This window comes from Schistosoma haematobium, chromosome 1 (genome assembly GCF_000699445.3).
Source record: "Schistosoma haematobium chromosome 1, whole genome shotgun sequence".
Taxonomy (NCBI): Eukaryota; Metazoa; Platyhelminthes; class Trematoda; order Strigeidida; family Schistosomatidae; genus Schistosoma; species Schistosoma haematobium.
This window is the reverse complement of record NC_067196.1, coordinates 8,685,826-8,709,382: the sequence shown is the minus strand read 5'-3', so window position 1 is coordinate 8,709,382 and position 23,557 is coordinate 8,685,826. Positions and strand designations below refer to the sequence as shown.

At 33.4% G+C, this 23,557-nt stretch overlaps 1 protein-coding gene across 1 annotated transcript in view; it reads right to left on the bottom strand.

Annotated features, from left to right (window-relative positions):
• Positions 1 to 1,512: 1,512 nt before the first annotated feature.
• Positions 1,513 to 23,557, bottom strand: part of BIRC6_1 (Baculoviral IAP repeat-containing protein 6) — a gene marked incomplete at both ends in the record, with an annotated part of 80,954 nt that continues 58,909 nt past the window's right edge. The window contains 9 exons of the mRNA XM_051218379.1: positions 1,513 to 1,596; positions 3,320 to 3,442; positions 6,492 to 6,680; positions 8,721 to 8,960; positions 9,859 to 10,223; positions 12,977 to 13,962; positions 16,595 to 19,232; positions 21,504 to 22,351; positions 23,181 to 23,532. Coding sequence (XP_051073062.1) covers positions 1,513 to 1,596; positions 3,320 to 3,442; positions 6,492 to 6,680; positions 8,721 to 8,960; positions 9,859 to 10,223; positions 12,977 to 13,962; positions 16,595 to 19,232; positions 21,504 to 22,351; positions 23,181 to 23,532 — 5,825 coding nt within the window. The remainder of the gene's footprint in view (positions 1,597 to 3,319; positions 3,443 to 6,491; positions 6,681 to 8,720; positions 8,961 to 9,858; positions 10,224 to 12,976; positions 13,963 to 16,594; positions 19,233 to 21,503; positions 22,352 to 23,180; positions 23,533 to 23,557) is intronic.

Here is a 23,557-nt window from a genome sequence, read left to right as displayed (position 1 = left end):
GGATGGCCATACACCTCACCTTGAAAAAGCTCGAAAATATGCTAATGAGACCACAGAGGCTCACAAAGTAAACAACTTTTAACTTTCTTCCAAGGCTATGGTCTACACAACTTATTGAAGATAATCGACTGGAATTTCGTACTTGACAGTATCTTTAACAAGGCATAGCATAAAATTGGGTCCGAATCGTATTTCAGCTACCACAAATTAAGGATGTGGATTGGAACCCTGACACTTTAACGATGTATTACTAATATATGACTAATATATCCAGGATCTCTACAACACATTGAACATCTGATACCTTTCAAATTAATCACACTAAATGGTTCAGTATTTCTATTCAAAAATACTCCCCTACGGAAGTAGAAAGTAAAATAACCGTAACTTATACTCATTGGCTGTAATTTATTGTCACCAACACTTAAAGCATCTTATTTATTTGAACACATAAATATTGGTACAAAGGGGTACCGAATACATATGCGCTACACAAGTTACTTGATTTGTGTGTGGGCTGTGGTACTGTCCAGGTACCCTTACGAGGCCACACCTGGAGCCTTCGACCTAAAAGTCTGATCCACAAGACAGTGAAACAACGTCAGGAGATGCATTCCCATGATAGCCAGTTGGTAGCGATTGGTTCTTTTAGGACCCTGGAGCCCATGTGCACCATTCGTCTGGAAGCAGGGTTTCCCAACTCCTCTAGGTGGATTCTCCGTATCCACCGATCCGGTTAAAGCACCTGAGATTGGCTTTTCACCCTCTAAATTTCGTAAACACCACCCCCATCACGAGAAGGCAGTGACTGTATACGCGTAGCTATGTAAAAACATTTCTAGTGGGAAAGCGGATTCTCCCCACCATCTACTTAAATAACACTGATCCCATAGACAAAAGCTTACACCAGTGAAAAAAACATTTAATTTATCTCGACTATTGATCGTAGAATCCTTTTAAGAAAATAAAGTATAACAGTAAAACCAAATACATAACTGTTATATAATTGTAAACATACCTAGATAAGCAGTAAATTTTTCATTTTCATAAAAGAATCAAATGAGAATATAAATAAATTGTGAAGAAATTAATAATGCACAAAATTAAAAGACAAAACATCACACTAGATATACATTTCACTAACAGGATTGAATATTAGGCAGAATTAATAAATGAATCAAAGTTTTAAAAAAAGCCATTTAGAAAATAGATATCTTCACAATACTACTACGACTACTATTACTACTACTACTACTACTACTACCACCAATAATAATAATGTTAAACATTGAAAGATAATTGTTTGCTTATAGTTACCCATCTTTATGTGCATGATTTACATACATTAAAAAAGAAAAGAGAAAGTGTAAGCTAATTTACAAGTATCAATGTGTACAATGAAGATTGGAAAGTAAAAAATAATGAACAAGTTATTAATCATAATTATTGTATTTCAAATATATATATTTTATACATATAAATACTCTGGTATTACCTTTTCATTGAGATAAATTACATTTGACTATGTTTTTCATTCCAATCAGCAAGACGTTCTTCTAGACGATTAAGTTCCGTTTTCAAGATGGGTAAAGAATCCTTTGTATGAACAAAAAAAAATAATGATAGTTAAATATTGCACATTAAGCGCTATATGAGTTATATTGAATAAAATAACTGTTTATTATTACTGAACAAGTTATGGTATTGTAGTGAACGAGAACATAAATGAGGACAATCAAATGTCACAGGTTGAAATCATGAATCAGTTGAAGCTAGACCACCATTGAAAACCTGGAAGCACTGGACGGCCGTTTCGTCCTGGTATGGGACTCCTTAGCAGTGAGCATCCTGGAGTTCTAGTGAGAAGCCGTTACCAGTGGAGTTCAACCGGTCTGTTGTGAGATAACAACTCACTGAAGACAATGGTGTACGGTGGCGCAACTTCGTGGATTGGTTGAAGTTAGACATTAACACCGTTGGATGCTGGCTCAGTGGTCTAGTGGTTAAGTGCTCGCGCGCGAAGCCAGTAGGTCCTGGGTTCGAGCCCCGCGTGGTGCGGGATCGTGGGTGCGCACTGATGAGGAGTCCCATACCAGGACGAAACGGCCGTCCAGTGCTTCCAGGTTTTCAATGGTGGTCTAGCTTCAACTGATTCATGATTTCAACCTGTGAAATTTCTAAAACTCTCCACAAAACCCATTCTGATAACAATCAAATGTATTTGAACACAAAATTATAGAACATCTTAGTAAAACCTAAGAATCGTACAGTAGATAATTCATTTGCAACATGTCAATCAATCGTCTGAAACTTCACTGTTCCATAATTTCCACACAAGTTACTTACTATTCTCGTTCTTCCCTTCTCGATCTTCTGCTGCTAGACATTCTATTCCTGACTAGCGTTATATACTACTTATGTAAATATAAATAACACACACCACAGTATCAGCAGTGAGGGGAACACTTTGCTTAGTTTTTTGAAACAATTGCAAAATATTCTTGATAAGTCACATATTTAGTCATGATAATTTACCAACATCAATAAATTATCACTTATGCCTGTTTCCACCTTGTGGAAGCATGGAAAACCATGGAAAACCAATTTCTTGAAACCATCAAAGCTTAACAGGTTTCTTTATTTCTGTTGCGGAATACTTTTGTTTATACAGATTTTGCGTTCATTCATTTTTAAGGGTTCGAATTTTACAGTCTTTGATGTTAAGGACTGAATTATCACCAATATCTTTTGGCGAATTCGCATCCTCAGCGGATTTTTTCAATATAACTATTAAGGTATAGGCATTTTTAAGCTAAGTTTTGACAGTGGCTAACAATGGAATTCAAGACGGGCGCTTTGTCCTATTTGAGGCTCATCAGATGGATGTACCTGAATACTAGTGCTGACCTTCGAGCCAGGAATCGAACCTAGTGCATTTTACTTCAAACCTCTAACACATTATTCACTTAGCTACTGAGTCCAGAGACCAGGTTCATCCAGTTGACGAGTTCCAAATAGGAATAAACGTGTGTCCTGAATCTAGTAGTTAGCAAGAAAAGTAACCTAAAATAACTGTTCGAAAAAGGTTCACTAAAATTTGACGAAAGAGCAGTTATCTAAGTTCCATATTCCTTTTACTAATAGTGATGGACTAATGCAACACCGAAATAACTTCCTATAGATCAAATTTATTGACCATATATAATGAATTTCACATTTTTTTTTTCAAGAAAAGAAAACATACCAAAACAATAAAAGATGTAAGTGATGAAGTATTCATTCTAATTTAAGACAAATAATGACCAAGTTATTAACTCACTTCAAGCTCTTTGACATAGATTTCTACGCTCTTAAATTGTGCATGATTACGCATTTCAAATATCCATTGTTCAACTTGAGAAATAATAAATGAACGTCGATTTAGAAAATGTTTTAAAACTACCTACAGGATGGAAAAAGACGTACATTCAATAAAAATCAATGTTATATTACAATGAGTGTACAGAAATTAAACTATGTAGGTGATTTCCCTGATGATGGCTAAAGCAATTGATCATTACTAGTAGAAAACAGTTAATGGAGAAGCTCTGGACAAGGTTCAAACCTTCAGGTACCTGGGAAGCATTATCGATTAACAAGGAGGATCTGATTCAGATGTAAATGCAAGGATTGGTAAAGCAAGGAACTCAAAACAACTATCAGTCAACATCAAAGTCAGAATCTTCAATACAAACGTCAAGACAGTTCTACTGTACAGAGCTGAAGCTTCGAGAACTACCACAACCATCATCAAAACTATACAAGTATTTACAAACAATTGTCTACACAAGATACTAAATGTCAGTTGACCGGATACCATCAGTAACTTCCTACTGTGGGAGAGAACAAGCCAGCTTCTATCTGAAAAGGAGGTTAGGAAAAGACGATGGAAGTGCATAGGACATACATTACGGAAATCATCAAACTGAATTACGAATCAAAAATGAACTTGAAATTCTGAAGCGAAGTTTTCAAAACTGAACCATTAAACTATCCATTCATGTCACTACAGAACTGCGTCTACAAATTAGTTTGTGTCGATTGTAATGCCTTCTATATTGGAGAGTCATCTCACAAAATCTTGACTCGTGTCAAAGAACATACTAGGTACACAAAGAAACAACCAAATGATCCCGTAGAACTGCATAGACTTCCTATTAAATCGACAATAGCAGTTCATACCATTTTCAACGACCACCAAATCGATTTCAAAAATATCAAAATATTACAAAAGGGTTTTTCCAATTACAAAGAAAGGAGAGTAGCTGAAACGTTCCATATAATCCTTAATCCTACTGCTCTCAATAGAAAAGAAGGCCTTACCATACATCCTACTTGGACTATCTATCCTAGCCATCTAGTCTGATAGTATTTACAATTCACACTATGGTCTTACAAATTAAACTCTATCATTTCTTACCATAGAGGTCACACATTTTTCATCCTTGACAGTGCACACATACATACACACAAATTTACATACATGTCGCTTATGAATCACATTCACCGAAATGACATGACATTGATTTGTTCAGACCTGTTTTTTGATTGAGCACATAATATTCTTGTTGTTCCGTTGTACTATTTAACCTTGGATTAATTTCAGTTTGGTTATTTATTCTCTGAAGAAGTGGCTTACACCAAGTCACGAAACGTCAAAAAAACCCTCGTTTTTCTACTCATCGGGATATTACAGATATATTATTTATTTATCCATTTTTAAGAAAAAAACAACCCAAAATACAACTTAAAGATAACATTTATCATCAAGAGACTAACTGATAGTTGTAGGGAACTTCATTGAAAAGAAAGAAGTGAAATGAACATCTGTTTTATTTGAATTGAGAATTCTTTAACAGTAAGTACTTACTATCTTCATATAAAATCGACTATTTTCTGGTTGACTACAGTTCTTAACACAACTAGTTATAAGTAATATAAAACCTAAAACATATATATTGTTACACCATATTAATATAGAAAGATAGAAATTATCGAAACGAATTACAGAATGGTAAAAGTTTCAGTAACAGAAAGAATACTAAAAAAGCTGGTGACATTCGAGACTATTTTATGAAGTAATTCTATAATTATTAAATAACTGGAATATTATATTTCGATATTCAACTTTATTGTGAGTTGTTATTTGATCTGTTAACTATTGTTATACATTTTATTACTCTTAAATTATTGTTAACCGGTTATTTATCATTTATTTATTTCAATACATAGATATTGGTACAAGGAGGCACCAAATACATATGCGCCACACAAATCTCATTTGATATGTGTGAGGGCTGTGATACTGTCCGGCTGCCCGAACCGAACCACGTGGTTTTCTTAGGGGGGAACTCCGGGAGCCTCTAACCTAAACCTGAAGGTCTGATCCACAAGGCAGTGGAGCATCGTAAGGAGATGTAGTCCCATGATAGCCGATCACCAACGATTGGTTCATACGCCATTTGTTCCTTCAGGATTCTGGAGCCCATGTGCACTATTGGTTTGTAATCAGGGTTTTCCAACTCCCCTAGGTGGACTCTCCATGTCCACCAACCCGGTTAAAGCGACGGACATTCGCTTTCCGTCCTCTCAATTTCGTAAACAACACCCCCGCCACGAGAAGGCAATGAATAGGAATTCCCTGGCAGAGGCTATATACGCGTGGTCGTGTGAGAGCATTTGGAGAGGGACAGCGGACTCTCCCCACTCTCGAACGTACCAGGGAATTTGTAGGCATTCATTTGCTCTATTCACTCTCACCTTTGGTTTTTTTATGTATAAATTATGATTTTTATTTTATGGTATGATGTTCAGTAAACATGTATATGAACACATGTGTGCTTGGATTATAATAATGAAAGCTTCCCAGCTACGTTCTCTTGTTCGAACTCAAGACTGAGGATAGAAGGTATGGAGATCAGCGGACCAACAGGTGTTAAATTATCTTGTCAATCCTCTAGGTTAACCACACTAGTCTAGGCATTTCATTGGCCAAGTAAAGTAGCTTTCTTGTAAGCGGATTGGTATATTAGTGATGAAAAAATCCAGGTTGTGGTTGGTGTATTTTTACGAGCCATCAGACTAAGAAGGTGCCAGATAAGAGGTATTATAACAAATAAATACAGAATTGTTGGTAGCGGAAAAGATTTACGGCTATACGATAAGATTCAAGAAAGAACGAATTAATTTGAAAACTCAATATCTTAGAGAAGACAGTAAGTGACTATATCTGCATCATCACATAGATTGTAAGTCACATCGCTGAATATTCTCAATCTATAGTTTTCGACAATCACATGTATTTCAACCGAGTTTGTGACGAAAAACAACTAATAAAATTTAAGCTTGATCTGTGCATCAACTATTCAACCACATACAACCATCGAATTTTTAATTCTTTTAGAAATCTTAATACATAGGATTAAACAAAAAAATGATAAGTTTCTACTCACCTCTTCAAAACCAATTGGTAAATGCTTTAATTGATTAATCATAGCCCAACGAACAGTTGCAACACGAATACGAGCATTATATTTGTAACTGACAATTATGCCTTTAGGCGTTCCCATGGTACACTCGAAACCCGGTTCATTAAAATAAGGTTCACGTACGAAAATTAACGATTGAATTGATACTAATACCTGATAATAGTAATTGTAATAGTCAAATAATGGAATATAATGAGAACGAAATTCACAGTAGTCATACCAAATAAATCTAAATCAATAGTTTAAAATCAATCAAGGTGAAAGGTTATATCCCAGACCAATCCTCAAGTAGCATTTTACACTTGGAGGAAGAGAACCCCATCACAAACATGCTTCCGTTATTACTTAAAGTGGTCAGGAAACTCGGGATTTTGTCAGCGTCTTCACTAAATGGAGGTATGTCTACTGCTTATTCTAAGTTAACGAGTGAATCTCCTTTTAGAAGATCCATATCTGAAAAGTCAAACGATGATAAACGTTTTATCTCTACAAGCATCCCTACAAAAAATTTAAATAAAAGTGAGTAAAACGGACAACCCTGACGAACACTAATTGAAGTAACCAGTTCCGATGACAGTTTTCTATAAGGTCTGACTCAACCAATAGTATTTGAGTACAGAACCTGCATAAGGTTAATGTACGTCTTTCGGACGCCTTTCAATGAGAAACTGGCGCAGAAACTCACAACCAACAGAGTCGAATGCCGCCTTAAGGTCAAAGAATACAACTATAGTCGGACGTCGAAAAGTACTTAAACGTTTAAGAGTCCGCCGAAGGGTGGATATTTGATCTATAAATCCATGTTCACGTCTGAAACCAACCTGGTCTTCTCAGGTTTGCTTTTTATGAGCTCATTTAAGTATTATTCAGGTTAATATTTTAGACAAAATCTTAGTTAAACTGATTCCTCTGTGATTGTCACAAAAGGATTTTTATCCTCTCTTATAAACTGTGATGATCAGAGATTGAGATCAATCAGTTGGGAATATGTCCAGTTCCTAGATGTTAGCTAAAATTTTATTAACCTAACTGCTAAAACTGGACCACCATTGTTACAAATTTCAGGGGTTAGTTCATCAGGCCCTGTTGCCCTTCTTCACTTTAGAGTGATTGTAGCCTTTTCAACCCCACAAAGGTTAGGATGACTTACATCAATTTACCGTTCAGGTTATTTAGATATGGTAGGTAACTGAGGTGTGACTGAAGGTCAGTTGAAATGTTGTATAAAACTGGTAAAGATCAGGTTATCATAAATTTTAGTTTGGGAATAATCAAATAATGTGATTGTTTCAGAAGCTTTAAAACGTTAGTAGATAAAATCCAGAGTATAACCAAGTGTTGGTCATGTTACAAGCGGTTTCTTTCAATTTTTCCATTTTATATGGTGCATTCTTCTAATACTATAGTGTAATAATGAAATTATGATGGATATATATTTATTAGATTGAGAACTGAAAATAAAAGCATAACGTAGTTCGTCAACAACACTCAACAATAAATATGATATAGAGGTAAACGAATGATCTTTGATAGAAAGATATAAATTTCTCCAAGATTAGAACAATTTTCTAGACAACGATGCTAATTATACATTATTTGTACGATGTTGTATACTATCAGATAATGAAATGACTTATTAAAAAGAAGCACTCTACATTAAATGAACTAATTTAGTGACAGTTTCAACAGTAATGCCGATTGATAACAGGAAATTGAGGGTACACCTAGAAGTCTTAAAAATTGAAAAAGAAATAATAACCAGTGGAATTTAATTCATTTTTATTGATTATTTGAAGCTTCTCATTGATATTTAAGATTGTACTTTATTAGTCTGTTTTGTTAGCATCTATGTATCATGCGTGGATTCCATTAATATCACTATTATGTCATAAGCATTTATAAGTAGTGACGAATGGTGGATGCCAGCGAATCCAGCTCGCGCGTTTCATCCTACTTAGGACTTGTCTGCTAGATGTGACTGAATACCAGGGTCCCGGAGTAAATATCAACTCTGGGATGTAGGTATAAATAAAACGCGTGTCCTGAATTCCGTTGTTGACCACATTTCATCTATTTTACATGAGTGTGTTTACGTCATTAATCAGAATATGACTCATATCCAATGCAACTACAAGAAATATTATTTAAAAGAGTAAATACATAAATATACATGTATGGAAAAGATTTAATTACTTGTAATAAACTTGATGTTTGAGGGTTCCATCGTTCTTCGCTTGATCCATGCCATGTATTCAGCACTGACAAGCATACTTTGCCATCTTCATACAGGTTTGGATTAAAACGGAATGTATTTTTCGCTGTTGTACAAAATTCAACTAAAGGCGGCTGATTTGGATAATCTGGCGGTGTGTATATGTCAAATTCAAAACATCCATTTGCATATGGAGTATCAGGAGGTCCAGTAATTAGTGCCTAGTTTTTTGTTGTTAGTTGGTTAAAAATAAAAATAAAACAAAGTGAACATAAGTAATTGTGTTATGGCTTGAGATCGCTGATCGGTATCACGAGTTAGTTATTTCTAGTGCCGTCAGAGGTGTGTGAACGGTTGTCACTTCCCGATTTCTCGTACTGTGAAAGGATATTTCTTCCTGAAGAACCTGAGAAGGGTACTGGATTAGTATGGTGTTGGTGACCACATAATTTGAGGGACAACTGCTTGGGATCGTTCATACACGGTCCTATTGCGAGTAGCTCCGTACTGTAAAAATTTTACTGCCGCCGGCGGAAATCCTTGGGGCAAGATAAGGTGTGCTATTGCTACGGTCGACAGTTTCTAAAAACTTTCTTAAGACAGCATCGATAGGAATGTTGATTGCATGAGGAAAATACCAGTCTGACACTATACCCCTGCACAATCAGCAGCACAACATAGCCCTTCGACCATGAATATGTTGCTTCTAGTTTTGCCATTCTCTAACCAACCTACTTAGCAAGATAGAACCAAATAGGAACATGTTTTCCAGCTAGTATAGCTCAATTGGGTCATCACGAAATGCGGATGCGACCACTAAATTAAGATAGTAAATTTAGTGATACCATCCAGCTACTAAGATCGAAGTTAGTGGAAAGAGGTTCAAATCTCAGACTTATTAGTTGAAAATCTAGTAAGTTAACCTTCAAGCCACAACATATTTATGCCAGGTTCTATAATGTCTGTGATTGATTAATTGAGAAATAATATCGATGGATGATGTATAAAAAAACATATAAATGCATAACCTTCATTGTTCAACAATCAATCACATTTTATATGAATAGTTTAAGAAAAAAAACGAAACGTCATTCAGATTCATTGTTAGGAAAAATTTACCTTTAATAAACACAAATGATTTTCTTCACAGCAAATAAACACACTAGCATTTTCGGACAATGGTAAACTAGTATTCAATGTTACAATTTCTTGAGCGAGACGTTGCAACCGATGAAATGATCGATTTTTTGGGGTTATTTTCAATTGAGAACTAGTAGTGGTAGAAGTAACCGTTGACAGTTTATGAGATTGATCAGGACTTAGTCCAGAGGTAGAGGTGGACGCGGAATAAATGAGTAATTTTTTTGTATTAAAACTGTTAATTAAGATGAAACCTTCATGTTGGGCACATAAATTCGCATATCCATGTGGGACTATTGAAGAAACAGTATTATTCACGGAAGGTGAAAAAAATTTGATCGTACCTAAACAAACAAAAATGATGTGTAAATTTCCATTAGATTTACATATATAGTTTGCGTGATTTAGGTATATAGTTATATCACATATATCACTAACTATTGTATACTTCTACCGTGTGGTATACGTTGAAAACAATACTTAACTCTTTTCAAGTCAAAACAAGAACTGGAAGAGAACAGGGTACATTCTAACAAACCTGAACAACAAAGATACATGAATAAAAACTCTGGAGGTTGAATCTTCGGTAAAGATATGGTATAATACAGGGCTAAGCTTAAAACGACCTCGACAAATTTTTAGCTAATTTCTGATCAATCGGAAAACTGGTTTAATAAATAGACAGTTTGTAAAAAAGTAAACAATAATATTACAAAGTATAAACAGATTTTATATACTTAATAAGTTTGTTCAATGTCTTCTACAGGTTAATTTGCCTGATAATCGAAAAAAGCAACATATAGACTCAGTAATTTGCATATAGACTATCCCTCTTTTTGAACTCTTAAAATAGCCCAAACACATTTTTAAGAATTCACATATTGTTCATAGTAAAGGTTAGGTATTTAGGGTTAGGGTTTTTATCACGAACTGGCATCAGCTATAATTTAAAAATATTTGGTAGACATATGGATGTGAATGAATTTCGCTCGAAAATACACGAGCAGTTATATGATTAGTTTTTTGGTAAAACGTAGCTTCATCAGGCTAAGGTTTTGTTTTCAATTTTTATCATGAATACTCTAGTTTTGACATACTGCATTTTCTTAATGATAGTGGATTGTAGTCTAAATGTTCACATACTTAAGCATATACGTTTTTGAGCTGGAGACACGTTCCGATGCAGATAATTGTACTACTATCATCATATGATCTCTGCTTATTTTTTTTTGGAGAATAGTTATTTTCAGGAGGGGTTTTGTGGAGATTTTAGAAATTTCACTGGTTGAAATCAAGAGTCAATCGAAGCTGGACCACCATGGAAAACCTGGGAGCACTGGCGCGAGACTGTTAGGTCCTGGGTTGGAAACTCGCTGGGTGCGGGCCCGTGGATGGGCGCTGCTGAGGAGTCCCACAATAGGACAAAACGGCCGTCCAGTGCTTCCAGGTTTTCCATGGTGGTCTAGCTTCAATTGACTCATGATTTCAACCAGTGAAAAGGTTATTTGTTCAGACAATAACCGTATGGATAATAGATTACTAGTCAAGCTATTAGGATAGTTCCTCCCTAAGATCAAAACTAGTATATTGGTAATTTGTTTTTAGTCAACAAAAAATAAACAAGCTGAAAGAATAAGCTTACAATTAAGAGTAGATAAATCATTTTGAAACAATCATACCGATAAAGTCTTGTTGATGATGTTTATCCACATTTCATTCTTTCATCCAGACAATTGTAATGACTAATAAAGCTATGATAACATCAAAGAGATATGGAAATTATAACCACTGTTTTAATATAATCTCTTAAATAGGAGTAGAATTATGTACTTTCCCTTGGGGTAGTACTCTTTTATGTGTGAGGGTAAGTGATACTACTATTAAACAAAAACATGAAAGGAAATAAGTGAAGTAGTGATTTAAACCTTTGAGCCAAACTAAGCCGCCGTTCGACTGTGTTGTTTATAACGTAAAATGTGTTCAAAAAGTTACATTACTTGTATTTAATTTATATCAAGTATTTTGTTGAAATATCACGTAAAATAGTCCAATCAAGCTAAGTGTTTGGTTTTATAGGATAGTGAAGTGTTGATTGAGTGGTTAGAATGTTTGACATTTAAGTACCAGAGTAGAAGCTTGGTAAGTACTCTAATCAGTCATTCATACGTAACGTAGAGTTTGGTACATGTCTACATTCGTTCAGGTTGTCACATTCCATAAGCATAGCGAGATGAAATTATTAAGGCAAATCCCAGAGTATTAGGTAATAACAGTATTAGCAGTAACAGAAAAGATTGAATTTAGAAGATATGATTTAAGAAGAAAATATGGATCCATAGAATTAGAAAATTTATAAGGTAATTAGGAAATTCGAAATCTGAAGTAAAACTACGGGTGAATGCCTCTGGATTATTGTAGCCACATCGCCCAAAATGTCTGAAAATTGGTTACAACAATCGCGCGGACCGCTATTCGGTAATCGGCACCTACCTATATGGTTCAGTTCAATAGTCAGTGACTTGAAGAACCAGTGTCATGTCTTGATTCAGCTGCTTCTAGCTTTTTTCTAACCTACTTCTATACCAGACAACATTGCCCATCGACGTCATCGGTGGTTAGTCATACGCAACACACGTCCTGATCATCTTAATCGGCAAAGATTAGCTACCTCATCAACCGACTTTCCATTCTTATCTAGTACCTTACGTCTAACCTCAAAACCGTTAAATTGAAAGTCAAAGGATATACGAGTAATGCTTCAAAGACAAAGTTGAATACCAGTAACTTATGAATATTTTCTATTTTTGAAATGTCATGCTTCACAGCAATAAAGTAGAACGGAAAGGATTGTAGCGCAGTATATTCGTTATCAAAAGCCAACCCAGCTTTCTGAACTAATACGGATATTTCGTCAGATACCTACTCATCAGGGCAATGGCATTAGACTTCATACAAAAACTATAAAGAGATAATCTTGTTTGTAGTCGCCAACTTACAGAGTACTGATAATTAATTCAGTGTTTAAATTACAAAAAAAACATTTAATAAACATTGATTTATTTAATTAAAACAAAGTGTCATTGACTACTGAACTTACGAAAGTGTATAGATTTTAAAGCTGTACAATAAGCATTATTGGTTGAAAGCATTTTTGAATTAATTGATGAAGTTTGAATCTGTAGTGTACCATTCCTATCACTGCCGTTACCATATTCAGTTGATCGTATTTCATGTAAAGTAGTTTTGTAATCATTATTAGTAAATTTATCTTCCTCATTATGATGACATTTATTCATCATTATCAATGATTTATTTCCAGAGCACTGTTGATATTTCAAAATTAATTTAAGTAGTTTATATGTGGTTTCTAGTTCATTAAAAATGATTAAAATTTCTTGATTTACATATGTTGAACTGCTATCACTGTTGAATTGATGGTTAGTACTTTCAGGATTATCATCCAATATATCATTTTGAAAATGACTATGAAATTCACCATTTACAAGATTATTCTCTTTACTAATCGATTGAGAATGATTAGCATTTTCGGTTAAATCTTTAATAATCTCACAATGAACATTTCCGTTTTCGTCCTGTTCTCTTTCTACCTCGGAATGAATATCATGAACATTTTCAGAAGCAGTGTTAAGATTATCATCGTCATCACCACAGTTGATCTCAACATTACTTTCTATTACCGTATAAAGTTGATCTCTGTCTTCACTACTCATTTGATTAGTATTACTGTCACTAACATCGAACTGATCATAGAAACCAGATTTCAGTTGTAATAAACCATAGGTTTTAGAAGTTGAACAATGAGAATTAATAATATCAGCAGTGTTGAATGTTTGGGATGATTTATACACGTTTTGACTTTTAAAATGTATATTTTTTAGTAAATTTTCATTAATGTGCTGTTTACGAAAATTACGATATCGTATTGATGAACGACGAATAAGACCACCACTACTAATATGTGTATTAGTAGGACTAGTTGGGTGTAATTCAATGTTGGACTTAGAGGTAATTTGTTTTGACGGTTGCTCCGATTCAGAAGACTCAATTATCAATCCCAATTTGCTATTTAAATAAGACGGAGGTGGATGGAGAGAGATAAAAACAGCAAGATGATTTAGTCTCACTTCGATTGCAAATTTAGAAAGAAAGGAATACTCAATAATGATATGATGAAACAGTTATTACAAATAAAATGTAATTGACGTAAACTTGATATTTGAAGTGGACAGTCATCTTGGAAAGCTGTTAGTTGTTGAAGGCAATCGACAGGTAACTCTGGAAATAGATCAGACTGTGAAGCGAGTCCGAATTCGCAAAGGTAACATGAATTCCCTTAGGATTCCATGTACAGATTTCTAGAGTGTCGACCAACACGAAACCTAGAGTGAACAGGGTTTTCTGTCGATCAATTTCAATCATTCCATATTGTTTAGGAGACGTCGGTTAACTAGTAGCCACGTTACAAGTTGCTTGGCAGAATTCAGTCAGAACTAAAGAACTAGAGAAATGTAACATTGATCACTACTCAGTTTTAGTATCTGTGACCTTTAATAACTATTGGATTTATCATTTTTGAAAAAAGTTGGTTGTAGGGGACCACAATAATTACTCAAAAGCCCCCCAGAATGCAGGAAGAATGCTATGAACACTTTTTCGGAAAATTACAAGAAAGGTTTGAAAAATGGTTAACTGCCGAATCGGGAAAAGAAAAACAGGAGAATAATATTGTTTTCAATTAGACCGTCATGAAGTTTTACTCAAATATGGAGCTACATTTTTGCCAGTTTATTTTGAAGTTATCAATTCAGCTGCTCTTGAGTCAAGTATACTACAAAGCGATTAAGTCAAAAAGTGGATGAATTGTTCAGAAAGACACAAAGCTCTGTTCTATCACACAATTGACTGTGATAATCATATGGCAGATAAAAACAAATCCTTACAAATGATTAAATCTATACTACCACACCACCGTAACAGGATTTAGCCTCTTGTCATACATAAAGCAGAAGTCAAGGGGATTTGAACCAATCCTAATCTGTATTTTACCTCTATCACTACCTTGAATTGATACGATTTGATGGGTGATTTGACTAATTACTTACACCATTACGTATCTGTTTTTTACTGCTTATAATCATAACTTATTATGGATAATGTGTATTTTGTGTCATTACTACCATTGATTGAATTAGATTACCTTTGGCTGGTTTATGTTTCGCCTATAAGTGTACCAATATTACTGCGTATTAAAGTCTAGCGAAAATCTAACTAAGAACAATAACGTCCAATTATATATCTTGTTTTAACTTGTACAATTAGAATCTGTAATACTTTGAAACTATTACATTCATTGCGGATTTCAGAACATTTTTTCAAGAAGCTCTTAGAATCTGATAAACACTTCTATTTCTTCTGAATAAAGTTTAATCTTCGAAATATGACTTGTATATTATCCGCCTAGTATTTTCTTTCTTCTTGTTTATTGATGAAAGGTTTTAGTGGCACGAGATCTGATTCCAGTTAGATCGTTCGAATGATTGTTATTGAATCATATATGTCACCAATCCTCATATATAATCATTGAGTTAGTAAATAACGGAATTAAATAACTCAAATACGACAATACATTTCTGAGTACATATATTTCGTACAATCGTTGATTATAAAGCGAAACTAAACGAAATGACACGCAATGAAGAAGACGAATGAGCCAACTCCATTTAACCAAGTGTGAATCGATATTTATAGTCGAACAAAAATAAGTTACAAACATGTGACGAGGAAGATTAAAAAAACACACACATACGTTTACATAAAAACAATCAAGGTTGATAAGAGAATAATTAACAAAGTCAAAAATATGCCTGAAGTATAATGAATAAATTGGCCTGTCGACTTGATATAGCAAGTTGAAGATTTCTAAAAACTAGGATGTGATACTTCAAACACTAATCTTTCCGATGACTAATTATACTTTTATTACCTACCTCTTACTTACGCCTGTTACTCCTAATGGAGCATAGGCCGCCGACGGATCCGAAGTATTTTGCGTAGACAACTGTTAATAAACACCTGTATTTTCTGGATGATGGCTTTCGTAGTTCTCCAGGTTTCTGCCCCATACAGTAGAATCGTCTTGACATTTGTATTGAAAATCCTGACCTTGGTGTTGGTTGACAGTTGCTTTGAGTTCCAGATGTCCTTCAGTTGTAAATATGCTGCTCTTGATTTACCGATCCGCGCCTTCACATCTGCATCAGATCCATCCATGTTCATCAATGATGATATGCAAAGCTTCTCTGTCAAGTGAGATTCGATTGGTGCATGTTGTGTTGCATCAAAGAATCTTGATTTTTCCTTTGTGTATGTTGAGACCTCCGCATGGAGTCCCTCAGGGGGTTACTGCCGGTCCGAAGCCCGGATAAAGGAGGAGGGTTGGGCATGCGGTTAGCGACCCCATCACGTAGAAAACCAACTCGCTAAAAAACCGCTAACCAGAAAAAATTACCTACTCCTACCACTATGGGATTTGAATAGACAATTGTATCCCTGTGCTAATGTGGTATGGCAACTTGAACTGATGCACATACGTACGTACGTACGTACGTACGTACGCACGAAGTTTTATATTGTTGCTAACTGATTCATACTTAAATACAATATTTTTTTAAGAAAAAAACCCCATTCAACTTACTTTAACTGTTCTTTATATTTTGACAAATAGAATAGTATATGTTTCACTAAGACAATAATACATGATGAATTTAAATTCTCCACTAAACTATCATCGTTACCATCATCATCAACATCATTATTATCATTCAAATTAATATTTTGCCAATATAATTGAAATGAATGAAATGATTGTAAAATGAAACATTCATATAAATTATCATTATAATGAACAAGATTATCATTGTTTAAATCACTTTGAATCATTGTTAATAACCAATGTAATCGAGGACATAGAATAATCATACGAATTAATTGAAATATTGATTGATATAATAAATGACGATTAATTATTTCTGTGATAGAGTCATTACGTAAATAATTAATGATAAAATTAATTAAATTAAATTTATGAATAAAATAAATAATAATTAATTCGAATAATTGATCAGTATTTATTAAATTTTGCATAAATGTAGAAAAAAATCCACCCAATGTATTACATAATATAATTGCATATTGATCTTCACGTTGAAGTTTTGATCGGATCCATTTAGATTGAAAATTATGATTATTATTAATTGAATGATCATTTGTAATTGATGTTTCATTTATTGTAGGAGTTGTAGCAAAACCTGTACCTTTTGCCCATAAATTAGAATTTATTTTATCAGATATTAATCCAGATGATGAAGGTATTGAATTGAAATTAGTATGAGATGATTGATAATTTGTGTTTTGTTTACACTTTTTATTATTATCTTGATTAGATACTGTGACTGAAGGAAATAATTCACGTTCAAAATCTATACAAGCTGGTTTAATAAAATGTATATAAAGTTCATTGATTGATTGAATAGTTAGCGATAATGAATCATCTTCATTAATATTATTATTATTATTACAATCTAACTGAATTGAATGAATAAATGTTTTCACTTCATTCACATCAAATCTTTGCGGTAAATTTACACATGAACCATGAGATAAAACATACATGAAACTTAAGATAAGCTGTAATACACCAGAATTTAAATGTATCCAACGTAGTTCCCATAGAGATTGATGACCATTACCACGAACATTACTATTATTATTATCATTATTATCGTATAAATAACATAAACACTGAAATGGTAAAATATTTGAATGAATTAAATTACTACTTTGTAAATTATAAGTAGGATAATTATTTATATGAAACTTTTGATCATCATCTGTGCATAATGATAAATTAGAATATTTATTAGCTAATTGAATTAAATAACTTGGCACATAAACTAAATTTAATTGATATTTAATTATTAATTCCATAATTTTCATTGATGATTGAATTAAATTTAATAAATTATAATCATAATCTGTTATTCTTAATAATAATATATAAGTAGTGATACAATGTATTGGCAGAATCATGTTCATTGTTTCAATATTATCAAGATTATTGTTTATTGGAATGGATTGATAATTATTAATTATTAAGTGATCTAATTTATAATTATAGAATTTATTGGGAATATTTATTGAAAATTTATTAAAATAGAAAGTAATATAAGAATGAAATTGTCTTATAGATTGATTCCAATTATTATTATTATTATTATTATTATTATTATTATTAGTAGTAGTAGTAGTAGTAGTAGTAGTAGTAGTAGTAGTAGTAGGAGGAGGAGGAGGAGGAGGAGGAGGAGGAGGAGCAGGAGGAGCAGGAGGAGGAGTTTCTAATGATGATAAAATAGAATTTTCTCTTTTTCGTTGTACATTATTTAATAAACATGGAATACGCCAATGAACAATAGAATTTGCTATAAAATGTAATAGACCAGATTTTAAAAATTCACATATAAATGATGATTGAAATGTTTTTATTAAATAATAACAAGAAGGTGTGGAATTAGTCTCTTGGAATTCTTTTATTAATGATGATGATGGTTCAGTTACTGCTTTTGGTGGATGAAATGCAAATTTAGCATGTTCACATGGTCGAATTAATAAACAAAGTAGACGAGACTGACTAATCACAAGTGGATGATCATCAGTGAATTTATTCAATTGTTCCATAGTCCAATTATCTGTATAACCTTCTGGTAAAAATATACCATTATCCCAATCAATAGGTGATATAATATGATCAATATTTGGTGTATGTTGAATAAGACATAATTCAAAATCATTCATTGTATTTATTTCAGTTGAACTTAATACATTTCTATTGATACTACTATTATTAGTAGTACTACTAGTGCGATTCATTGTGAACGGATGCAATAAATGATAAATTATTAATCTCAAATGTTTCACTAAAATTCTTCTTTCAAATTCATAATGATAAGTTACAGTGTATTCTGGTGGATGATAAATATTGATCAATAATAAAGCTGTTGAAAGACTAGGATGAATGGAATAGTCTAGGTTGTTATTTGAAACAGACTGATGGATTTCTCTGCATAAAAATGTAACTAATCCAGATTTAGGTAGTTCAGATGACTGAATATTGAATGCAACTGGTGGACCAGTTATAGGCCATGGCAAATCAGTCGATGCGTGTGGATGATTTGAAGTGACTGTGAATACTGCAATTGTTTGTTTAAATGGTACAGGTGTTAATGATAAAGGTTGTGCCAATAATAGTTCAGATATAAAATTGGATAGTTTGAAATCTACAATTAAAATAGATTTAAAAAAAAATCAAATTACCTCATTCACCAGGTAATAAAGTATTAGCCACACTCAAAATGTGAGGGGTAATGACAGAAACTGACTTTCAAAAGAGTAGTGTGTGGAGTGGCGTTCGAACCTAAGGATTAATGGCCAACAGTCGAATACCTCAAGCATTAAACCACCACTCCAAGTAAAGTAACATAAAGGGAGTTTCCATATTTCAAAGAGAAAAATATATCAATATTATTATTATTTATTATTTGAACACATAGATATTGGTACAAGGAGGCACCAAATAGATATCCACCACATAAATCTCACTTGATATGTGTGAGGGCTGTGATATTGCCTGGGTGCCCAAACCGAACCGCGTGGTTTTCTTAGGGGGCTACACCCGGATTCTTCGACCTTAAGGTCTGACCCACAAGGTAGTGGAGCATCGTAAGGAGATGAAGTTCCATGATAGCCGGTCACCAACGATTGATTCATACACCATTTGTTCCTTCAGGATACTGGAGCCCATGTGCACCATTGGTTTGTAATCAGGGTTTTCCAACTCCCCTAGGTGGACTCTCCATGTCCACCAACCCGGTTAAAGCACCAGGCATTAACTTTTCGTCCTCTCAATTTCATAAACAACACCCCCGCCACGAGAAGGCAATGAGTGGGACTTCCGTGGCAGAGGCTATATACGCCTGACCATGTGAGAGCATTTGGAGAGGGGGAGCGGACTTTCCCCACTCTCGGCCGTACCATGGCATTTGGGGGCGGATCAGTTCGTGCTGTCATATACCACCATAGGAAATGAAAATAATTAATAATAATGAAAAAATAACCAATAGTATGGACAAGAAGAAGAATTTAGATTGAGAAGAGAAGATAAATATGAGAATGCTTATTTTTACTTTGTCACAATCAAGCCTTATCTAAATAAGTAGTAGAAATAAAAATTTCACTTGAAGTGTTTAGAAGACACATCATATCGGTTATCAACAAGTTACACTAACCGACTCAGATATTAATGCCATTTATGAATTTAATTTTGATGATGTAGCAGGTGTTACTTTCGACTCATGGTTCAAGAAATATGAAGATCTGTTCCATATTGATCTTTTCAGACTGGACGAATCTTCAAGAGTTACAATACTTTTAAGAAAACTTAGAATGACGGAACATGAACGCTAGATTATCTTCATTCTTTCAAAGAACTCATGAGACTTAAGTATTAATGAAGCAATTAAAACCCTGTTTCAGATCTTTGGAGAAAAGTCATCTCTTATTAACATCCGTTACCAATGCTTGAAGATAACGAAAGGATCCAAAGCTGACTGAGTGAAACATTCAGGAATTATGATCCGAGAATATTAGGGGTTCAAGTTGTCTTCCATGACAGAAGACCAGATTAAATGCATCATATTTGTCTGTAGGCCTCACTCAACCGAGGATGCTAACATATGAACGAGAATCCTAAGCAAACTCGAACATTGTCCCACGATTATCCAACAGGAGGTAACTACCGAATGCCGAAGATTAGTGAATTTGAAACACGACATTTCGACGGTAGAGAAAGGTAGCCGGCCTCATTATATGAACACAGTCGAGAGAAAAGTTTTGCAAGGTCGTAACACGCAAAATTATTGTAATGACAGAGACAAGCCATCATCGTCTATGCTGGTTACGTGGCGGTTGACATTCCAAAAACTTTTGTCCGTTTAAGAATCATCGTTGCACTACAAGTGATTGTAAAACCTGAAAACGTTTCCAATAACCGAAAGTATATTCTAAAAGGTTCAAGACGCAAATAGCCAAGGTAACGATAGCTCTTAACAGGACCGGTTCCCAAAACCAAAGAAAACATGTTTCTCTGAAGATCAATGGATATAATGGCCACTTACATCTAGATACGGCTTCCGACATAACATTTATATACAGAAGAACATAGGAGAAGATTGGGAGACCACAAATATAACCAATTTATCAATTAGCACTTAGTGCATCCGGGGGAATGTTAAGCACTGCCGGTGAGATACAATGTGGAGTCACAGTCACGGAAATAACAGAGAAGGGAGCAATATTTTTGACAGAACTAACCATATAATTAGTGTAAATCTCTAGGGAAAAAAAGTAGGCTTCGAAGGTCTGAATATAATCCATGCAATAACCTTATATCGTCTAGTAAACCACGCATTCTAAACAGATACTTAAACTGAATGAAAAAAGAATAAACAGATTATCAATGTGATATTGACCATGGATTTAATCATACTCACTTTGCTTCATAAATGATTCTTTAAATGTTTCAATCAAACGATCAGTTAAACAATTCATTTTCAACTTTGAACTTTCTAAATTCAACTGATATGAATTGAATTGTTTAGATGATTTTGAAAATGGCATTGATAATTTAACTGTTTGATACAAAGTAATAATAGCTTGTTGAAGTTGATGAATCTCATAAACACTTGAACCAAAATGATTATTATACAAATTATTCAATGATATAGATTGAAATAAAGATGATGATAATATCACAGTAAAATAAGAAAATACACTTGGAAATAAATGTTCACAGATTAATTGTCCAAGAATAATTCGTAATATTGTAGATTGATTTGATTGCATGAAATAATTTAATATATATAAATATCTAAGAGCTGAATCAATGGTAAGAATTGATCTAGTGGAAGAATATAAAGAAGAAGATTCAGAATTATTCATGATTGAGAAATAATTTGATAACCATGTACAACAATTATAAAAGAAGTTATCTGATATAAATGGATCTGTTGTATTTATCGATTTATTAATTGAGAAAATAGAATAAACAATATGATCTGATGATAGAATTGAACTGAATACTTTCAATTGACTATTGAATAACAATTTATCATATTGATTAAATAATGAATTTGTTGTAGGAATTATTAGAAGTTTTGATAAAAGTATAGAGATGACATTTGGTTGGATTGTACATAAAGAGCACATTAAATTGATTAGTACTTTGGTAAATTGTTTAATTTCAACGATTAAGTTCTTAGTATTATCATCATCAATATCATTCATAGATAGATCAATTTGATAATGTTTTATAATTGAGATGTATAAATCATAAATAGAACTGAAAAAGGTATTTTGAAAGAATAAAAACAAAAAGTAGAGAGAGAATTGAATAATGTCGCATTATAATATATGTGGATTTAAAGTTTATAAATTTAAAAGAATTACTATAACTCATTTACTAACCACAGATTAGTATTACTGGGGTTTTAAGCCGGAGCGTTTGCATGAAAAGATTAGCAAAACTATCGAAATCCTCAGTGCAGTGAGGTTTGAAACACCAAGAATTGGCTTTACTAAACTCTAGTGTGTCAATTTTTCTAAGATGTTATACAGATTTAAAGCTAAAAAGTTCAGTAGATCTTTTTAATCAATAGATTTTGATTAGCAGTGGAATCTAGGAAGCGCATTTCATTCTGTTTGAAACTTTTCAACTGGATGTACCTACATCTTAGTGTTGATGTTTAACAGTGAAACTAGAACCCAGTACCCACACATTATCTAACGAGCTTTTGCAACAGGTATGATACTCATATGAACAACGGGATGATTTAAACACTAATTAATAAGATAATGAAGTTTGAAGCAAAGAGTAATGAGTTCGAGTCATTACTGTCATCTGACTTACCAAACCAATTTTGACATATTATATGAGTTTGCCTTATATACTATGTGGTTTATTCAGTTTATTATATTTATTGATGATTCCTAGAATTAACAAGAAATAACCAAAAAAAGAAGTAAAACTTCCACACTTTACCAAATACATTCAATGAAGTACTCAAAGGGTTTTATTTAAAAACTGAAGAAGAACACTTGAAACTTTTAAACAAAAAAACTAGTCCAAAGAAATCTTTTTTCATCTACATTTTAATTGTAATAAATCATACCTAATAAAATCAATTGTCACATATTTTTGCCATAAATTTGAACATTGATTCATTTCTATTGCTGTAGTAGTAGTAGTAGTGGTAGTAACACTACTTAAACTCCATAAAACACTTGAAAAAATCAATATTAATTGAGACCAATGATTCAATAATTGACGATTATGAGAAAGAATATCTTGTTTTATCATAGATTCATTGAAGTGACTTAACCAATTAATGATTCGTTCAATACGTGTAGATTGTCCAGCATCTTGATGTAAACATAACCATGCAAATAAACGTTGATTTGGTGTAGATGTTAATGAAGCTAATGGACCATACCAATAAGATGAATTGAATTCATTATCTATATCTGTATAGTCATAATTTAAGCACAT